This window comes from Colius striatus, chromosome 1, assembly GCF_028858725.1.
Source record: "Colius striatus isolate bColStr4 chromosome 1, bColStr4.1.hap1, whole genome shotgun sequence".
Taxonomy (NCBI): Eukaryota; Metazoa; Chordata; class Aves; order Coliiformes; family Coliidae; genus Colius; species Colius striatus.
In genome coordinates this window covers 135555363-135577648 of record NC_084759.1, presented here as the reverse complement: position 1 = coordinate 135577648, position 22286 = coordinate 135555363, and the positions used below count along the sequence as shown (strand labels likewise).

General features: G+C 41.1%; 1 protein-coding gene across 1 annotated transcript in view; it reads left to right on the top strand.

Moving 5' to 3' along the window:
- The window catches only part of GYS2 (glycogen synthase 2), a 54652-nt gene extending 32712 nt beyond the window's left edge, over window positions 1-21940 (top strand). Inside the window, exons 8-16 of the mRNA XM_061988837.1 lie at window positions 1366-1472; window positions 7280-7339; window positions 7916-7994; window positions 8650-8763; window positions 15835-15961; window positions 17933-18028; window positions 19619-19782; window positions 20902-20982; window positions 21725-21940. Of these exons, the coding sequence (XP_061844821.1) occupies window positions 1366-1472; window positions 7280-7339; window positions 7916-7994; window positions 8650-8763; window positions 15835-15961; window positions 17933-18028; window positions 19619-19782; window positions 20902-20982; window positions 21725-21940 (1044 nt within the window). The remainder of the gene's footprint in view (window positions 1-1365; window positions 1473-7279; window positions 7340-7915; window positions 7995-8649; window positions 8764-15834; window positions 15962-17932; window positions 18029-19618; window positions 19783-20901; window positions 20983-21724) is intronic.
- The last annotated feature ends 346 nt before the right edge of the window (window positions 21941-22286 follow it).

Sequence of the window (22286 nt, the reverse complement as noted above, 5' to 3'; positions counted from 1 at the left end):
TAACTATGAATGTTGATAATGTGGAAGGTCTTCTGTCGTAACAGGGAAAGAATTTCTTGAGCAATGATTGCAGCAATCTCTCAGTCTATCTAATATTGTGTATGACATCAGTGGCAAACTAGGCTGATGGAACGTCAAAGGAAACTGAAGCTAGTTTTCTAAAGGTTTCTAAAACAGTGTACTGGGAATTGCTTCTCCCATAAATTGGTCCTTGCTTTTTGGCATTAACTGTTCCAGTGTGCATGTCAGCACCTGATAAGCTCTTCAAAGACATTTGTTTTCTAATGATTTCAGAAGTTAATTCCATTGGGAACTTCAGAATATCTGTACTACTTGTAAATCTGGGAACGGTAGTGCTTCTTAAACAAGTGCCAATGGCATGCCTGAACCTAAAGAATACATAACATTGCATGGAATTATTTTATCTTATAGAGTCCTTTTCCTTTGCTACTTGAAAACCTTACTAACATCTTCAAAGTAAAATGTGAATGTTGGCACAGATTGTTGATATGCAGATCATAGCATGATGGACTTTGAACCTGCCTTGAAGAGGGTGAAGAGGAGAACCTTAAAATGACAGATGACTAATAGATAAAATAGGTTATTTTATACTATACATTTCCCAGTACTTTAGTCTGAGAGAGTGCATGCTAATAGCCTATTTGTGTGTCTGAAGTTTAGAATCAAGGCAGTTCAGAAACATTATGTTTTTATAACTCTAAACAGAGTCCACACTCAGCTTTTATTTAAATAGTTGATAACGAAACCTCATTTTGCTCATGGGGACACTTTTTGGCTTTGCAGTATCTGGAGGTGAGAGATGAGCAAGAAGTTACTTGCAACTCTCTGGCTGTCTGGCTGGTTCTTTACCAGGGATTCAGGTAGACAGAGGTTGCTATCATTCCTCTTTCTGCCCATACGTCTGGGCCACTATTGCTATAGAAAGTAGTTCTACTTGCTTCTATAGAGAATCCCTTGTACCATGGTTGGGCATAACTCAGCTAGAAAACTAATTACTCAGTCCTTTAGGCCAACATAGTTTTTGTCAGGTTAGAAAATGTGTGTAGGATTTTTATTTTTTGTAGTTTATGTTCACAGACTAAGCCATGACCTCTAAACCATGAGAAATCAGGAAGATCTCTATTGCCCAAATTAGAGTTGAGTGACACCTGTTTACCTGTATCTATCGTCAACTATATCTCTGACTTGACAAAAACTTGACAGCTAAAAGCAGAGATAAAAGATCAGAGCCTTCTGGACAACTAAAGTGGACTGACTTTTCCTGTGACTAGTTCTTAGTGTTAAAGTTGGCTGTGACACTTTGTAGTGAGAATTTTTTTTCCTCTCCATCTTGTGTCCATGTAGGTTCATAAGAATGATACTACAGTTGTTGTGTTCTTCATCATGCCAGCAAAGACAAACAATTTCAACGTGGAAACCCTGAAAGGACAAGCAGTCCGGAAGCAGCTCTGGTAATTACTATTCTCACTGAGGGCCATGTACAGTCATCTGAGGAGATGTGCAAAAGTTTCTGATGAAGAATAATGCTTTTTCTTTTTGTTCTGCTAAAATTGAAGGTTATGGATAACTAGAATGTATTTGTGGGCATGAAGGAGATGAGAATAATCAGTAAGGGCAAATATTTATCTTTTTTTTGTCCTAGGTTGTTTTTAGTAAACTTGCCTTGCCATTCTTTGTAAAAAGTTAGTAAATAGTACTTGTTTCACTGTGGCAGTCAAAGGTTCTAGAAAATCCAGTGTTCTGGATGTTTTAGACTTGGGATTGGACTAGATGATCTCTAAAGGTCCCTTCCAACCCCTACCATTCTATAATTCTACCATTCTATGACTGTTTCTGGTACTCCCCTTGGCCATGCCATTGAGCTTCCACAAAAGAAGGACTGCCTGATAATTTATATGAGTGAGCTTCTCTGCCACTGTTGGAAAAAAAGAAATTAATTACACATTCTCTTTTATTTAGAAATACAAAATTAGAAATTGCAACCTGATCTAGGCGGACCTGCTTCTGCAGGGGAGTTGGACTAGATGATCTCTAAAAGTCCCTTCTAACCCCTACCATTCTATGATTCTGTGATTCTATGATAATACAGCAGAATAACATTTGACAGCAATTGTCTGTAATTTCCTATATAGTCTATAATAAACAGTGGAGATATCCAAGCTGTGAAACTTGCATCTATAATGGGAAAATTGTCGCAGTCCTTCTCAGTTTAACAGTTTTGATTTTACAACTTTGCAAACAAAAAAAAGCGAAGTAGGGGCAGACTTAACCTTCACCTTGCTTTAACCTCTATATGATTCAATATAAGGAGAGACACATATTGTGAGGTACACCTGAACGGTGAGATATGGCAAAACTGAAGGTTCAAATTCATAAAAAGAAAACCCCAAAACAGTGGTGGGTTACCAAGAATGAATTTTGTTTAAAAAAAGTGAAAAATGTAATTTCACTCAACGTATTTACAGATTCATTATCTAAGCAGGGAAGTGGAAATGTACCTCTTATCAGGTGGCTAGAGTAGTTAAATGCTGCTGCAGAAGTAAGGAAATCGGTCTTAAAGCTAAGGGGCTACAATTCACAATGCTTAGCTTCTGCTTTTATGTCTCACTACATTCAATGTCTTTCTGACGTCAGTTCTGTATTTGTAAGATGATAGAAATCTAAACGACTTAGAGATCCCTTGATGAAAGGCACAGCATAAAGAAAGGATACTGTTTTTCTTGTTATCTCATTAACTGCCTCCAGCAAATGATCTCTGTCTCAGTTTCTGGATATCAGTAATTAAGTTGAAGACTTTGATTAACAGATACTAAACCTACACAAAAAGAGTGACAGAAATAGTTTAACAAGGATCTAGCTACAGGACAAGGGGTAACCAGATGAAACTGGAACACAAAGGAGTGCTGGAACACAAAGGAGTACTGGAACAGGCTGCCCAGGGAGGTTGTGGAACCTCCTTCCTTGGAGATCTCAAGACCTGCCTGGACGCATTCTTCTATAACCTGGTCTAAGTGGGCCTGCTTCTGCAGGGAGTGGACTAGATGATCTCTAAATGTCCCTTCCAACCCCTACCATTCTGTGATTCTATGATTTAACTTTTTCCTATATCTGGAAAAGAGGACAGATATGAGAGAACTGTTTGCTCTCTAGATTACCTCTGGAGTCATCACACATCAACTTCTTGGAATTTACAGGAAACATTCTACCTAGTTACTACTCTGGAAGGAGGTACCACAAATGTGAAGATTGGAATTAATAGTCTAACTCTAGCTTCTTAAAATAATGCATCTGAACTACCTTCACTACCAGTGGAGACTGATGGTTCACTTCAAGTGCCATTTTAACCTAAACCACTTCAGGAAGTATCTAAGACAAGTGAAGGAATTGTCCTCTGAAATGGGCTGTCACCCTCTGCAGAACAAACTTAAACTGTAAATGGCTGGAGTAACATAGCTAGATAATTTAATGAGAACTCTGTTCACAAGAACTGTAGGAAAACAATGTGAGTGCAAACGGCCATGCGTGCAACAAATTATTTTGACCTCTACTTTATCTTTGATATAAAGTATGTAATGCTTGAATATAATACAAGAAGTTCATATTGACTAAATAATGTACAGATATTAGGAAACTTTCAATTAAATGAATTATGAAAGGTTTTTCTCTGTTGTATCTCTACTACATGGTTATTCCTCTGGTACTCAGGAATGCAAGCACAATAGTCACAGTAAAGATAAACCTAAAGATGTGAAATCATGCAAAAATGCTGCTTTGAAAATGTTGCTTCCAGCTATTGTTCCCACAGTGCTCTCTGAAAAACAAAAGACCCTCTACATCATCATATACAGCATAACCCTGGTCATACTCTGGAGCTCCTGGATAAAACCACCTGCTATCAGTATCATTTAATAACATTAGATGATTTTAAGGATGCCATAGAAGTTAAATACAAGAACAGGTTGGCATTTATAAAGGAACAGACGATGGCTGATCTGAGATATAAAATCTCTTGGTTTTTTGCACTTCTGAAAAACCAGTGTATCCTCTCTGGGTTAAGTTTTGGATATTGTGCATAGCACGAGTCTATGAAAATACAAACATGAGGGGACTATCTTGCTGGAATTTCTATCATTCTTTTTTTTGACATTCAGATTCTTTACAACGCATTCAAAATTAACTCATCTACTATTATGTCTATGTTATGGGAGTTGGGAGAGAGCAACTAAAATCAAGTATGTGGATTCTCAGCTCGGTAAATTTAAGGATTTTATTTAACAAGTTTTGTTTTAGCCCAAAGTATAATCTTAAAAATCAGAAAGGCGGGAAAAGTTCCATGAAGTGGGAGTTTTGCTCAAATTGAAAGTGCATTTGGTATTTTCACGTGCACCTTTCAAGCTGTTTCACATAGGGGCAGGGTAATATAAATGATTCTTTCCATTTAAAACAATTATTTACTTGAGTTCATTCTTAGCTAAACTATAGGATTTGTCTGGCATAGGCTTTACTATTAGCATACAACATGGCCTGAACTTTTCAGGTAGTTTTTTTATTTGCAAACTGATTTGTTGAAGCTACATTTTAGTCTAATACTTGCTCTGAAAAGTCTTTGAGTTTGAAAATAGGGTAGAAATTGAAGCAGAAACTTGCTTTAAAAATCCCTGTTTATTTAACATATTACATCTATATACATATATATCTTACATCTTCCTACTACGTAAATTAAATTTGAGACCTTTCAGTGTTGACTAGTGTCCAATGTTAATGATCGCAGAATCATACAATGGTAGAGGCTGGAAGGGACCTTTAGAAATCATCTAGTCCAACTCCCCTGCAGAAGCAAGTCAACCTAGACCAGGTTGCATAGGAACATGTCCATGCAGGTCTTGAAGACCCCCAAGGAAGGAGCCTCCACAACCCCTCATGGCAGCCTGTTCCACTGCTCCATCACCCTCACAGGGAAATAGTTTTTTCTTATATTTAAGTGGAACTTTTTGTGTTCCAGCTTCATCCCATTACCCCTTGTCCTGTTGCTAGCTACTATAGAAAAAAGGGATGTCCCAACATCCTGACACCCACCCTTTAGATATTTGTAAATGTTAATAAGATCTCCCATCAGTCTCCTCTTCTCTAGACTAAATAGCACCAGTCTTTCCTCGTATGAAAGACGTTCCAGTCCCCTGATCATCTTGGTGGCCCTGTGCTGGACTCTCTCCAGACGTTCCCTGTTCCTCTTGAGCTGAGGAGCCCAGAACTGGACACAGGACTCAAATGAGGCCTCACCAGAGCAGAGTAGAGGGGGAGCAGAGCCTCCCTTGACCTGCTGGCCACACTCTTCTTGATGCATTCCAGGATGCCATTGGCCTTCTTGGCCATGAGGACACATTACTGGCTCATGTTCAGTTTGTTATCAATCAGCACTCTCAGGTCACTCTCCACAGAGCTGCTCTCCAGCAGGCCAGTCTCCAGCCTGTACTGGTGCATGAGGTTGTTCCTTCCCAGGTGCAGAACTCTGCACTTGTCCTTGTTGAACCTCATGAGGTTCCTCTCTGCCCAACTCTCAAGCTGGTTGAGATCCTGCTGAATGGCAGCACAGCCTTCTGGGGAATCAGCCAGTCCTCTCAGTTTGGTGTCATCAGCCAACTTGCTGAGGGTACACTCTGTCCCTTCATCCAGGTCGTTGATGAAGATGTTGGACAAGACTGGCCTCAGAACCGATCCCTGTGGAAGTCCACTGGCCACAGGCCTCCAACCTTGACTCTGTGCCACTGATCACCACCCTCTGGGCTCTATCATTCAGCCAGCTCTTGATCCACCTCACTGTCCACTCATCCAAGCCACTGCCTGAGCTTTCTGATGAGGATGTTATGGGAGACAGTGTCAAAAGCCTTGCTGGAGTCAAGGTAGATGACATCTGCTGCTCTCCCCTCATCTAGCCAGCTGGTTATGCACTCATAGAAGGCTATCAGGTTGGTCACACAGGATTTCCCTTTGGTGAATCCATGTTGACACCCCCTGATAACCGTCTTTTCCTTCATATATTTAGTGACTACTTTCAGGATGAGTTGTTCCATCACCTTTCCAGGGATGGAGGTGAGGCTGACTGGCCTGTAGTTTCCTGGGTCATTGTTCTTGCCCTTTTTGAAGACTGGAGTCACATTGGCTTTTCCCCAGTCCTCAGGCACCTCGCCTGTCCCCCATGATTGTTCAAAAAAATGAACAATCACATCAGCCAGCTCCCTCAGCACTCTTGGATGCATCCCATCAGGATGCTTTGACTTATGAGCCTTAAGCTTGGCCAACAAGTCTTTAACTTCTTCCTTATCCACCCAGGGCAAGTCCTCATTTGTCCAGACCATCCTACTATCCTTGCTTCCCGAGGGCCGGCCTTGGCCGTAAAGACTGAAGCAAAGAAGGCATTCAGTAGTTCAGCCTTCTCTGCATTCGCAGTTACCACGACACCCTCTGTGTTCAGCAGCAGGCCCACATCCCTCTCATCATCCTTCTGCTGCTGATGTACTTTAAAAATGCCTTATTACTGTCCTTAACTTCCCTGGCTAAATTTAATTCTAGAAGGGCTCTAGCCTTCCTAGCTGCACTCCTGCATGCTGTGACAACGTTCCTATACTCTTCCCAAGAAGCCAGCCCCTGTTTCCACCTCTCATAGATGGCTGCCTTCTGCCTGAGTTGTCCCAGCAGATCCTTGCTCATCCATGGACGTCTCCTACCTCCTTTTCCACCTTTCTTGCACATTGGGACACACTGATTCTGGCTTTGGAGTAAGTGGTGCTTGAAGATTGACCTGCTCACATAGGTGCTTCTATCTTCTAGAATCATATCCCATGAGATCCATCCAAGTTGATCTTTGAAGAGGCCAAAGTCGGCTCACTTTGTCATTCGTCGTCATGTTTCACTATGTAGAGCCATATCTATGCTCTCTTCTTCACAGCTGAGATGAAAGTGTGATCTACTGATCAGAACAAAATATTACAAGTAACCACTACTGCAGTCTGCTCCTGATTTTCAGAGATGAATGTCGTCTTTAAATCCAGGTCAAATCCTTAGTTGTGTTGAAATCCATCAGAACAGCTGCTGGCTGGAGAAAAGGGCTTTGAAAATCTGACTTCTGTCTGCTTCTGCATCCTTAGTTCCACCAGTATATACGAAAGCACAATTTAATTTCCCACAGAAGGAATCTCTTTTACTATGTCTTTGTTCTGGATTCTCCTGTTTTATACATATATTTCTTCTATTTTCCTAGGGACACTGCACAGTCTGTGAAAGAAAAGTTTGGAAAGAAACTCTACAATGCCCTGCTAAAGTAAGTATACAGGATACTTTGTTTTGCCTTGCCTAGCCATATATTCAGATGGCTTACCTGTGGTGTTTCTGTGCTCCTACTCTTTGCATTAGAAGTTTTGACATCCATAGGAAGGGCCTAGGAGAAGGATATGAGACCCTGTGTTCCATATACAAATTACTTGTTCAATAGGTAAATCAAGGAGAGAAAAATTTAAAGGTATAGCACCCCATTGCTTACTACTTACTCTCAAAAAAACCCCGCCAAAGACAAATGAATATGTATTACTGGCTTAGTCATATCTTTTCAACAGTCTATTGGAAGTGAATGACCAAAGGACAGATGAAGTGACTCGAACTTCAGCAAAAACAAGGTGTGTCTGGAGAATGGAAAAAAAAGATAAAAAATAATTCTTTAGCTTTTTGGGAAGCTAATTAGAAGGTCAGCAAGTGTATGAGAGAACAAAATGCAGGCAATCTAGAAACAAAGATTCATGTTGACATCAGCAGACTTCAGATCAGACTTTGTTTTTCTTCATTTTCTTGATACAACTGATAATAAGTCATTTGGTAAAATAGGTTCTGTTTGCCTCCGCAGAGGAGAAATTCCAGACTTGAACAAGATTCTTGACCGTGATGATATAACCATTATGAAAAGAGCCATCTTTTCAACTCAGGTCAGAAAATGTGTTATTTTACACGAACGCCTCTTATAAATGATAAACATGACTATGTACAAGTATTGCGTAGTATGTACAGTGACATTCATGCATTGAAAAAGAAGTTTCCAGCAAGTATACCTCTCATTGGTAATACTTAAAGATCAGTTGTGATTATTTTTAATGAGAGTATGACCCAAGCTAATTCTTTTGAAGAATCGTTGGTATTCCTCTAGTCATATGCAGGGCACCAAAATACCTAATGCTTTTCGTCTGCACTAAGTGTGAACTTTGTGTTGTTCCTGAAGCCTGGATTGTTCCATTTGTATTAAATATATAAAATCAACACCTTAGGGAGACATAACGTATAGACTAAAAACCTTTAAAATTAAACAGTGGTAAATGATTCCTAAAAGTCAATACAAATGCAATTATTTTGAGGTAAATTAAACAAATCCCGTGACAGATTTATGATCTCATTTGTGGACTTAGTTATATAGAAGAAAACATTGTATGATCATAACTTTTCTTTCTTTTTACCCTAAAAATGAAAAGGTAAAAACCTCTTCACATCAACAACAAAATCTCCCATGGTTTTCCATTATCCTTAGAAAATGGTAAAAGGATGCTTTGCCAACAGTTTTGTCTAGCTTATGGATTGTTTTTTTTGTAGAGACACTGTCTGCCTCCAGTGACCACCCACAACATGATTGATGACAGCAATGATCCAATCCTCAGTACCATCCGACGCATTGGCCTTTTCAATAACCGGACAGACAGAGTAAAGGTACATTCTGCCATTTTTATTTTAGAGATAGAAAAATAATTTCTTTAAGAACTATCGATCTGAATCACTAGCATGGGGAGTTCAGTCAAATTCTTCATAGGTAGTATTATACTAATAGTGTACTTTTCCCCTCTTCCTCCTTTTCCAGGAATAACATCTAGTCACTTCACAGATATCCTCGGTTGCTATTTAACCAAGTTAACCCTAAGTTAGAAATCTGACGTTAGGGAGTAGTTTTCATTGCTACCTACTGCACTGATTGAGGAGCTACTACTCCAGAAATGCACGAAGTGCCATAGGTCTTTTGCATACAGATGTAAAACTCTGTAACAGATTCATTTTTATAAAACTGAATATCCAGAGTTTGAGCATAGACATTTCTAGGGTATTGGCTCATCTCAAGAACAGCACCTTGACATTCAGTATTTGCTGTAGAAGGTAACCAGGGCTTTGGCCCTGAACATAAATAGAACCATAGAATCGTTACGATTGGAAAAGACCTTTAATATGATTGAATCCAACTACTAACTTGATACTGCCAAGACCATCAATAAACTAAACCATATCCTTCAACACCTCATCTATGCATCTTTTAAATATATCTAGGGATGGTGACTCCACCAACTCCCTGGGCAGCCTGTGCCAATACTCAGTAACTCTGTCGGTGAAAAAGTTCTTCCTAATGTTCAATCTAAACCTCCTCTGGCACAACTTAAGTCCATTTCCTCATGTTCTATCATTCATTACTGGAGAGAAGAGATTGACCTCCACCTCATTACAACTCCTTTTCAAGTAGTTGTAGAGAGTGATAACGTCTCCTCTCAGCCGCCTCTTCTCTAAGCTAAACATCTCCAGCTCCCTCAGCTGCTCCTCATAAGACTTGTTCTCCAGACCCTTAACCAGCTTTGTTGCCCACCTCTGGACATGCTCCAGCACCTAAATGTCTTTCTTACAGTGAAGGGCTCAGAACTGGACACAGTATTCAAGGTGTGCCTCCAGGAACAAGTATGAGGAGACAGTCACTTTCTTGGTCCTGTTCCGGCTGGCCTCGCTGTTGATCTTCTTGGCCACAGGGGCACACTACTGGCTCATACTCAGCTGGCTATCGATTAACACCCCCAGGTCCTTTTCTGCTGAACAGCTTTCCAGCCACTTTGTCCTGTAGTGTTTCATGGGGTTGTTGTGGCCCAAGTACAGGACTGTTGTTAAACCTCCTAAAATTGACCTTGACCCATCACTCCAGCCTGTCCAGGCCCCTCTGAAGAGCATTCCTGTCCTCAAGCAGGTCTACATACCTGCCCAGTTTGGTGTCATCTGCAAATTTACTGAGGGTGCACTCAATCCTCTCATCTAAATAATTGGTAAATATATTAAACAGAACAGGGCCTTGTACTGAGCCCTGGGAAAAACCATTGATGACCAACCACCAACTAGATTTAACTCTATGACTCTGGGCCCAGCCATGCAGCCTGTTTCCTGCCCATCTCAGAGTAAGTTCATCCAAGCCATGGGCAGTCACTTTCTTCAGGAGGATGCTGTGGGAGTCTGTCAAAGGCCTTACTAAAGTCCAGGAAGACCATATCCACAGCTTTTCCCTCATCCAGTAAGTCGGTCATCTTGTAATAGAAGGAGATGAGATTGGTCAAATAGGACCTACCCTTCATAAAGCCATGCTGGCTGGGCCTGAACCCTTGGTTATCCTGTGCCTCAGGATGGCGCTCTGGCACCAAGGTCAGGCTAACAGGACTGTAATTCCCAGGATTCTCCTTCTGGCCCTTATTTTAGATAGGGGTCACATTTTCCATCCTCTAGTCTTCTGGAATCTCCCTGGTGAACCAGGACTGCTGGTAGATGATGGAGAGTGGCTCAGCGAGCACCCTCAGGTAGATCCCATCAAGTCACATTGACTTGTGTTGAAGGTGGAGCAGCAGGTCACACATCATTTCCCGTTGAACTAAGGAAGCTTCATTCTGTCCCCTGTCCCTGTCTTCTGACTCAGGTGGATGGGTGCCCAGAGAAGAGCTGGTTTTAATATTGAAAACTGACTCAAAGAAGGTATTAAATACTTCATGTCATGCTGTGCTCACGTTTATGTCAACCATTGAAGCTAAATGTCACAGGTGATTGAGGAATCAACAAGGAGTGATGTGCTTTTGGACCTTGTGCTGACAAATCAGGAGGGTCTGGTTGGGGATTTGAAGGTTGAAGGCAACTCTGTCTGCAGTAACCATGAGATGATAGAGTTCAAGATCCTGTGTGGAAGAGGCAGGACACAAAGCAGGGTTGTGACTTTGGATTTCAGGCGAGCTGACTTTGGCCTCTTCAAAGACCTGCTTGAAGGGATCTCATGGGATAAGATCCTAGATGGTAGAAGTGCCCAAGAGAGCTGGTCAGTCTTGAAACATCACTTCCTCCAAGCCCAGGATCAGTGTGTCCCCACATGTAGGAAAGCAGGAAAAGGAGGCAGGAGGCCGCCATTAATGAGCAAAGATCTGCTGGGACAAGTCAGGGAGAAAGCAGCCATCTATGAGAGGTGGAAACAGGGGCTGATTTCTTGGGAAGAGTATAGAAACATTGCCAGAGCATGCAGGGGTGCAACTAGGAAGGCTAAAGCCCTTTTAGTATTAAACCTAGTATTGGTGGTTTAGCCTAGTGTCCACCAAATCACAAAATCACTCCCCTTCCTAAACTGGACAAGAGAGGGAGAAATATAACAAGCAGTTTGTGAGTTCAGGACAGAGAAATTGCTCAGCAATTAGCATCACAGGCAAAACAGACTCAACTTAGGGAGAAAAAGTTATTATTTATTAAAGGAACAATAAGAGCAGGGAGATGAGAAATAAAACCATCTTAAAAACACCTCACCCCACCCCTCCCTCTTCCTGGGACACCCCTTCCTTCCCCCGAATCAGTGCAGGGGATGAGGGATGAGAGTTGCAGTCAGGTCATTACAGATGGACTTTGCCGCTGCTTCTTTTGTGGGAGGTCTCCTCACACTTCCCACTGCTACACTGCGGGGTCCCTCCCAACGGGAATCAGTCACTCATGAATTTCTCCAGTGTGGGTCCTTCCCATGGGCTGCAGCTTCTCACAAACTGCTCCAGCATGGGGCCTCCCATGTGGGCAGCTTCTCACACCCTGCCCCAACGTGGGTCATGCACCAGCAGAATAGTCCTTCAGGGACAGACTGCTCCAGCCTGGGTCCCTCACAGGATCACAAGTTCTGACAGCAAACCTGCTCTGGCGTGGGCTCCTTTCTCCCTTCAGGGTCCCAGGTCCTGCCAGGACCTTGCTTCAGGGTGAGCTTCCCACGAATTCACAGCCTCCTTCAGGCATCCACTGGCGTGGGGTCCTCCACGGGCTGTGAGTGTGTCTCTGCTTCCTGGTGGCCTCCATGGACTGCAGAGGGACAACCTGCTTCACCATGGTCCTCACCACAGGTCACAGGGGAGTCTTTCTTCCAGGGCCTAAGCACCCTCCTCCCCATCCTTCTCCACTGACCTTGGTGTCTGTGGAGATGTTTTCATATTCTCCCTCCCTGTTACTGCTGCAGTTTTGCAACTGCAGAACTTCTTCCCCTTCTCTAATCCATTATTCAGAGGCATTACCTCAGTCACTAATTGGCCAGGCCAGAGTCAGGTATAGGGTCCAACTTAGAATTGACTAGCCCTAACCCTATGAGCTACAGGGGAAGCTTTTTATGGCAGCTTTTTGTTTAAAGAAGCCACCCCTGTAGTCCCCCCCACTACCAAAAAACCTAGCCCAGGCAAAACCACTACACCTAGCCAGTAAAGTTAAGGAAAATATGAAGGAGTTTTTTAGGTACATCAGCAGCAAAAGGAAGAATAGAGGGAATGTGGGCCCGTTGCTGAATACAGAGAGTGCCCTGGTGATAGAGGATGCAGAGAAGGCTGAACTACTGAATGACTTCTTTGCTTCAGTCTTTACAGCAAAGGCCGACCCTTGGGAAGCTCAGTCCAGCAAGGATAGTACAATGGTCTGGACAAATGAGGACTTGCCCTGGGAGGATAAGGAAGAGGTTAAAGACTTGTTGGCCTAGCTTAACACTTATAAGTCAATGAATTCTGATGGGATGCATCCAAGAGTGTTGAGGGAACGGAGTGATGTGGTTGCTAAGCTGCTCTACATCGTTTCTGAATGACTGGAGGACAGGCAAGGTGCCTGAGGACTGGAGAAAGGCCAATGTCACACCAGTCTTCAAAAAAGGGCAAGAACAAGGACCCAGGAAACTACAAGCCAGTCAGCCTCACCTCCATCCCTGGAAAGGTGTTGGAACAACTTATCACTAAACATATGAAGGAAAAGATGGTTATCAAAGGGAAATCAACATGGATTCACCAAGGGGAAATCCTGTGTGAGCAACTTGAAAACCTTCTATGAGTGCATAACCGGCTGGCTAGTTGAGGGGAGAGCAGCAGATGTCATCTACCTTGACTCCAGCAAGGCTTTTGACACTGTCTCCCATAACATCCCCGTCAGAAAGCTCAAGCAGTGGCTTGGATGAGTGGACAGTGAGGTGGATCAAGAGCTGGCTGAATGACAGAGCCCAGAGGGTGGTGATCAGTGGCACAGAGTCGAGGTTGGAGGCCTGTGGCCAGTCTTGTTCAACATCTTCATCAATGACCTGGATGAAGGGACAGAGTGTACCCTCAGCAAGTTGGCTGATGACACCAAACTGAGAGGACTGGCTGATTGCCCAGAAGGCTGTGCTGCCATTCAGTGGGATCTTGACTGGTTTGAGAGGTGGGCAGCGAGCAACCTCATGAGGTTCAACAAGGGCAAGTGCAGAGTTCTGCACCTGGGAAGGAACAACCTCATGCACCAGTACAGGCTGGAGACTGGCCTGCTGGAGAGCAACTCTGTGGAGAGTGACCTGAGAGTGCTGATTGATAACAAACTGAACATGAGCCAGCAATGTGCTCTTGTGGCCAAGAAGGCCAATGGCATCCTGGGATGCATCAAGAAGAGTGTGGCCAGCAGGTCAAGGGAGGTTCTGCTCCTCCTCTACTCTGCTCTGGTGAGGCCTCATCTGGAGTCCTGTGTCCAGTTCTGGGCTTCCCAGCTCAAGAGGAACAGGAAACTTCTGGAGAGAGTCCAGTGCAGGGCCACCAAGATGATCAGGGGATTGGAGCATCTTCCTTATGAGGAAAGGCTGTGGGAACTGGATCTGTTTAGTCTAGAGAAGACTGAGGGAGGATCTCATTAATATTTGTAAGTATATAAATGGTGAATGTCAGGAGGTCGGAACACACCTTTTTTTTATTGTATCTAGCAACAGGACAAGGGGTAATGGGATGAAGCTGGAAAAATAAAAAGTTCCATTAAATGTAAGAAAAAATTATTTCCCTGTGAGAGTGAGGGAGCTCTGGCACAGGTTGTCCAGGGAGGATGTGGAGTCTCCTTCTCTGGAGTTCTTGAAAACCCTCCTGGATGCATTCCTCTGTGACCTGGTCTAGGTTGACTTGGTTCTGCAGGGGAGTTGGACTAGATTATCTCTAAAGGTCCCTTCCAGCCTCTACCATTGTATGATTCTATGGTTCTTTCCTTACTTCTGTGCCGGGCCACACCACAGAAATTATCAGGTCCTGCTTTCACAAGACTACCCAAGGATTTTTTGGTCTGGCGATCTCTATCATTTACTCTGTTAACCTAAATTTGCAAAATCTTCCTCTTCCAAACCTTGTTTTTAGGTCACATCCATAGTATGTCCTATAATGACATCTCACTTGTTCTCACTGTTTTTGCCATCACAATAACTGAGTAAACATTTTCCTTGACTTCCTAGTTGCTTCTTCCTGACTTAACATAGTCTCTGCTAAGTGTGTGTCTCCAATGAGCTCTGAGAGCCTAATATGATAATAATATATTACATGTAACTAAAGTGGGGTGGAAGGATGCACCTTATATAAATGTGATAAAAACATCCTCAGAACTAACTGCTTGAAGTCATTACAAAGAAGATAGCATACAACACTACAGACACCTCTTTCTGCTTTTCAGACAACTGTCATTACTGATGGAAAATTACCTGCTACATGAACAGGCTGAATACTTAATGAGTTGAATGTCATTGACAAAAATTCTGTAAACTTGAAGCAGACACAGTTGGCATGTGAAAAATAACCTCAGCAATACCAATGGAAAATCTTGTTTGATTCACCAGGAACAAATAAGCGTGCATAATGAGTTTACAGTCCATTTACTGGTTGAATACATTCAGTAGCATGACTGTATTATTAAGAAAAGATAAAAGTATATCCTTGACATGGCTGCAATATGTTTATCTGGGGGAAAAAAGGCCAAAAAAGGTTAAACCCTTCCCTCACAGTTCTTCTGTCACAACTGACTGGACAGAATATTCAAGGTGCTTCTTTATTTAGCAGTGGAACATAGGACAGTGACCTCAAGCCCTTCAGAGTCATACAGATAAATTAGTTTGGTTCCTGAAAGTAGGACATTAGCCTAAATTAATAAGGTTTCTATTTCATCAAGATCAGTTAGCTTAGGTACAGGATTGTGATGATGAGGCTATAATATATTTGCCTTCAAAATTATCTCAATTCTTGAGAGATCCATAGAGTATGGTAAGCATTCCTGTATTACAGTTGGATGCTGTTAAGTTCAGAAGTGCTGTATCTTCCTAAGACCTTCTCTGGAACAAAATATCCCAATACTCAGTACCTTGATATAACAGACCAAGAGAATCAATTTAGTGTTGCTAACTGCCACAGCCTTAGGCATAATTCTCAATAGACTTTGTCTTCCTTGATCAACAAAAACAAAGCTGAAGACCTGTCCAGAAAAAAAGGGTTTATTAGCAGTACTGTTTCTAGGACAAGAATGCACACAGGCAAGATACAAGACTGCATACATAAAGGGTACATTTTAGATTTTAGTCTGGGAAGTGAATTAGATAACAGATGGGCTAAGGAGTTGGTGTCCAAATACTTAGGAAAACACAGGAGTGAATAAATTGCTTAATCTCATTGGTAATTCAAATGTATTGATGATAGTTTTTGTCCACCTCTAATGTAAGTTTTGAATATCCAGGTGATCCTACATCCAGAATTTCTTTCTTCAACAAGCCCGTTGCTGCCCTTGGACTATGAGGATTTTGTTAGAGGCTGCCACCTTGGTGTATTTCCCTCATACTATGAACCCTGGGGTTACACTCCAGGTAGGCAAACTGTACACTTAATTAGTATTGAAAGATGAATACCCACTCTGTTGATGCAGAATAGCTTTGCAGCCAGTTTCTTCTGCAGTGCTGAAAAAAATCTTTTGGCTCTGTTTCCTCTGCAGTGCAAAGGTCTTACTACTGGGAAAATTTGGGGGCCAGGTGGTATAAAATGGCATCTACTGACTGACAACTACTCACATTTGTCCCTGCGCTGGACCCTTTCTCATACTAACATGTAATCTTTCGATTTTCTGTGGCTTTAGAACAAGAAAGTCATTTTTTAAACCTAATTCTTACCTTGCTTCAAGGATTTTAAAAGATTGAGAGAAATGTACATATTGGAAAAAGTTGGGCAAGAAATCTGATGCTACCAGCTGACATACTTTGGTGGATTTAAGATAACAATTGAATTTGACAGAATTTTGTAACACTATATCTGGGATTTTTACCACAAATACATGCAGCGGTAGAAAATCTCACATAATTGAATTTCTAAAGATACTGAGAGCATATAATTTTCTGACTTAACAAACATGACCCAGAGTCATAAAAGACACTTAACAATAGATGAAATCAGTGCAAACTATAAACTTGAATACCTATTAAGATCAAAGCCTAGGTTCCTGGCTTTTTTACATGCTCCACAATACCTTCTGTAGTCTTGATACACAGCTGAAATTTGGGGTGCCCCTCTGAAGAGAATTTGTTGTAAGCCAATGAATCAGAATAGAAGTTTTGCAAATGTAGTCATTCTCCAGAGGTATTTCTCTCCAATTAAGAGAGCTATTCAATTCCAACAATTTCTCTTCCTCTTCTCTTCCTAAGCTAAGGTATAAAGAAAGTGTGACAGTCAGAGATGATTTTGAAGTGAACATTAAAGTAAAACCTGGACAGAAAAGTTAGATTGACACTTGACAGTTTTGAGAAAAGCTGTGATTTACACTAGTTGAAAGGGTTAGTTTCTCTTTCTTTTACTAATGTAAAAGTGATTCTTTTGTTGATACATATTTAAGTCTCCTAGAAACGAAAAGTGAGTTTTTTTTAAAGTAAATTTTTAGTTGTATTTTATCAACACCAGTTTTATTGTCATATGAATGAAAGCCATGTAGATGGCTTTCAGCTTTTCAAAGACAAAGCGTATTTACTTTATCTGCATGCTATCTTAGGTCAGGTTAAGTTAGGTTCATTGTCAAAAATTCTTTAAGTGTGACTAAACAGTTATCCTTACAGCAGTGACAGAAATAACTAGAAAAGATGCATAGATTTTCTAATTATATAAAACTAGCTTCATATCTGCTTTGAATGCAGCCCTGTGTTTTATTGTTTGTTTTTTTCTTGGTATAGGAGCCAGTTTACAAAAAATGAATATCAATATGCAAAGTTTAACACACTCCTGCACTTGTATAACAGGCTTCAATTTAAAATCTAAATAGTCTAGACCGTATGTTGGGGTTCTCTATTTCAACACTGGACTTCAAGAAAGTTTTTTATTTAGCTACCGGGAAACACAAAGATATGTCCACAAAAAATGTGTGAAATTTTCTCTTTAAAATTCCTTCCTTCCTTCCTTCCTTCCTTCCTTTCTTTCTTTCTTTCTTTCTTTCTTTCTTTCTTTCTTTCTTTCTTTCTTTCTTTCTTTCTTTCTCTCTCTCTTTCTTTCTCTCTTTCTTTCTTTCTTTCTCTTTCTCGCTCTTTCTCTTTCTCTCTCTCTTTCTTTGTCTTTCTCTTTTTCCTTCCTTCCTTCCTTCCTTCCTTCCTTCCTTCCTTCCTTCCTTCCTTCCTTCCTTCCTTCCCTTCCCTTCCTTTTTCCAAACCCACAACAAAGCATAGTTTTCACTTGACATTTTCAGAAGAGCCCTAGTGTTATGGGACCTTCTGTCTCCCCATTTCTTTTTCTTTTTTCTCTCAAGTTGAAATCACTCAAAGAATATTGCCCTGAAACACTTTTTGTCTGTTTTATTTTGGCAGCTGAATGTACTGTGATGGGCATTCCCAGTGTAACTACAAACCTTTCTGGATTTGGCTGTTTCATGCAGGAACACGTTGCTGACCCAGCAGCTTATGGTAAAATTCTTAACACTATATCAAAATACCACCTCAGAGTCAGGAAAGCAAAAAAACCCACAGCAATTGTGCTCTTAGTCATCAGTTTTGTGCTTTCACCAGTGCAATGGAGTCCATTAAGTGAATATATTCAGACCTCCAAACATCTTGTTATGCTAAACAAACCATTCAAGCTTTTGTATTTATGAAACCCTTTCCAAGTTCTCCGTCTTTTGTCTCCTTTTAACCTTTTGTCTGCTTTATCCTTCCAAACTTGGTGCTCCTAGTACTACTCTAGAGTCTCCCAGCATTTCTGTTTAATGCCTCAGGTTACCCTATAACACTCTGAGCCCTCCAAAAGAAGCAGTGAAAATCTGCTTCTCCTTGAAAAGTCCAAGAAGGATGCACTGTGACACCGAGACAAGTAAAACTTGCCTCACCTGACAAAGAGTAAAATATAATCCACATTAAAAAATAAACCTGTGGAAATAGAAGAAACCTACTTAGAAATGAGAATTATAAAGGTTTAGAAATTGCTTACGATTGGAGTGTGGTGAGAAGGAGTGAAGCCAACTCTTGATGTGTCAAGACAATGTTGAAAATGTGCAGAAATCAGGGTCTTTTCCTCAGCTTGTCTGCATAATCAGGCAATGACAGCTCCACATTAGTACAAACTATGCCCTGACCTAGGGGCAAGGGTAGACCCAGTTGCAAAATATAGCTATGCCTGCCTGGGTACACATATCTTGGAGAGCCTTCAGAATGGTCAAAGACTGAGCACACAGGTCACTTGCTCTTTTCTGCCAAAACATACATGTAGGCATTGACATAACTTATTGAACATTCTTAGGGGACATCTTGCACATTGGTTAAGGTAATTGTACATCTGTCTTGTCCATTAAGATAGATGAGGTTTGATACCCCCTTCTTCCCAACACCGTGCTGTAAGGTGGCAAGAATAAAGAAACTACATAGAGACAAAGTTTTCTTTAGCCTTCTCTCTGCCAGAACTATGTATTGACTAATGTTTGTGAGTTAGCTATCTCTATGGAAACGCTTGTATTTCTACAGAAAACATAGCCTTTCTCCTCCAGGCTGATTCTGACCATTCACTTATAAATTGTACTGCAAACTAGGAAAGCACTAGGTTTTAATTTTTTTTCAAGTAGTCGGTATTTTTAGAATTGTGTGAGAAAAAAAAGAAAGATGATTTGTCTTTATCCAGAAACTCTTGAATGCTTCTGGATATACTTACACAACAACAACAAAGCCTCTGGGGTTTGAATCGCTTGCTGAATGTCAGCCTGAAAGGTGATGAAAATCAAAATCCTCATATTTCTCCACAGCTTTCCAATCAGAATAGTAACAAATGCTGCAGTTATAGCTGCCTTCTAACATTGAAAAGAGCAAATACTATTGTCATATATTGTCATGGGGCCAAAACATAACTCCATAGTAGCTACTGAGAAGAAAATGAACTCTATCCCAGCAAAAACCAGCACATATATGTGTTATGTTTGTAAGACTATGTGATAGAAGACAGAATGGAAAAGTAAGAGGCAAGATAACTTTTGGAGTTCCTCTCATCTTCACCTTTTTTATGTCCTTCAGGCATCTACATAGTCGATAGGCGGTTCCGCTCACCTGATGAATCATGCAACCAACTGACTCAGTTCCTGTATGGATTTTGCCAGCAGTCACGTCGCCAGAGGATCATCCAAAGAAATCGAACTGAGAGGCTCTCAGATCTGTTGGACTGGAGATACCTAGGCAGGGTGTGTACAACTATGTGACAGAAGTATTCAAAATTATACACACTATAAGTCTAACTAGCAGTCTTCAGTATCATGCTACAAGGCAGGGAGATATCTCTGTTCTGAAAAGCACCTCTCAAAGGTGCTAAAGGCAAACCCTGTGTTTACGTTTCAGTGTGATGCTTCTCCAGTGGTAAGAAGAGACCATTGAATAGGTTAGAGTAGAAGCCAGTCACACTGAGGCTTTTGAACTTCTGGTGTTAAAGACAACATAAAAAACTTGTATCTCTGACAACACTGGCAAGCTTACACTAAGTAGGATTTGTACTCTCCTTTCAAAAAAACTACATGTTCTTCCTAAAATGCTGCTGAGTCTTGTGGCTCCTCAACACTCTTAAACTACCTCTGTGCCTTAAAGGCAAAATAGTGTTTTTAATTTGACACAGAAGATACTGCAGTACTACCTACTAAGAAGATATTAGCAAAGCAGGCTTCTCAAGTCCAGGAGCAAAGAAGCAATGCATTTATACAAGTTTTGTAATTGTTTTGGGCCTTGTTTTGCTCTGATATGTGCTTGAGAACTGTTCTGTGTATATGGTTCCCAGCATAGCATAAATTCCTGACACAACAAGCCATTTATTTTGTGCATGTGATGGACACTGTGAATATAGTAGATCCATAAATATTTTTGCCAAATTCTTAAATAGGAGGCCTCAGTAAACTCGTAACAGTAACACATGCTTCCTATGCAAAGATGAGTCCAATATTTATATGTATATGTTTAAACATGCAAATTTTCCTGGTTCAAAAAGTGCCAGTTCTTCCTTGATGGATAGTACCTATCACTTAATAAGAACTACACCGACTGAGACAGTTGCTGGTTTACATCTCAATATGTCTTACAGAAACCTTAGTCAGCTTCTGCTCCAGGCTCTACTTCAATATGATTCTAGCATGAATGGCTCACCACTTCACAGCAATCTGTTCACTACAAGCAGTCATATCATCAGGATTCTGCTTAGCTGAAAATATATTTAGCCTTTGTTCAGTATCACCTTTTAGAAGACACTCATTTCATGTTTGGTTTTTTTCCTGTTTAAATCTACCCAATACTACCTTAGCTTCTCTTTGATGTTGCAGTATTACATGCATGCCAGACACTTGGCCCTCAGCAGAACATTCCCAGATAAATTTGAGATGGAACCAAGTGCTCCACCAAAGGTAAGGTGTTTATGTGCGCATGCGCACACCATGGAGATGTGCTATACAAACCAAATAGGAGGGAGGCTGAGAAAGGATGTTCTAGGGAAAGTGAGGCAATGTATTGCCTTCATCTAAATATGGTATGTGAGGAGAAGGGTGGTGTTGGAACTGCAAGGGTTCAGTTTAAAGGCACATCTCCAGATAATTCTTGCAGAGTGCGTACTCACACAAATTTGAGAATGAAGGCTGCTCAGATTTAATGTTAAGAACAATGTTATTTGAAATCAAACCTCCAGACAGCTCCAGAGAGCAACTCAATTTCTTTTTTAAATAAGGAAGAGAAAGGAAGCTCAGGCCCAAACCCCTTGCTTGATTGTGATTTTGCAGATATTGGCATTTTAACTAGAAAACTGTTAGAAAACTTCAGATTGAATTCTGAATTTCAATAAGCATATTCTGACTATAGAGCACTGAAGAATTTTGTGTTATGTTGATGGTTTTAAAGCTCAGTTGCAAAAAGTGCTGGAAGGGCAGCATATTCTTTGTGGCACAAGCTAAAGATCACTGCCATACAAGCATGTACTTACCATCAGAGAAGGACTGGTAGGATCTGGGTTCAAGGGATTTTTAGAGTACAGAGCAGATGTAGCTTACTTCTCACAACAGATTTCCTTTGAAGTGTTTATAGCCTTAAGTTGTTGTATACAACCAATTGAGGAACACTGTGATAAAACATAAAACTTACTTCTCTCTCTACCAGACGGAAGGTTTCAGGTACCCCAGGCCTTCATCAGTGCCACCGTCACCTTCTGTCTCTCAGCATTCTACCCCTTGCCATAGTGAAGATGAAGATGAGGATGAAAGATACGATGAGGATGAGGAAGCTGAAAGGGATAGGCAAAACATCAAGTCTCCCTTTTCCCTTGGAGTACTGCCTCAAGGAAAAAAGAAACAGCATGGAGAATACAGGAACTGAATTTGTTGCTCTCACCCTGTCAAGGTCTCTCCATCCATTCAACAGTTTCTCCTGTAGGCTTGGCAAGCTTTGTGTTAAGAACAGTGGAATATGATTAGGGGAATATTAAATGTTACTTGTGCTACACTGTTGGAAAGCCTAATATTGTTTCACCTTGGAAGTAGTTTAAATGACAATTCTTCAGTGCCCCTTTGAAGTAGAAGAGGTTTCTCAACCTGAATAAACCTAGAGAATGAGACAATCCCCTCAGAACCTTAAACAAACCTAAGTTTCTACCTTTGTCTACATAATCATCTATATTAATCATAGGCTATGCTGATAGCTCTATTATGGGTATCCCAGATGA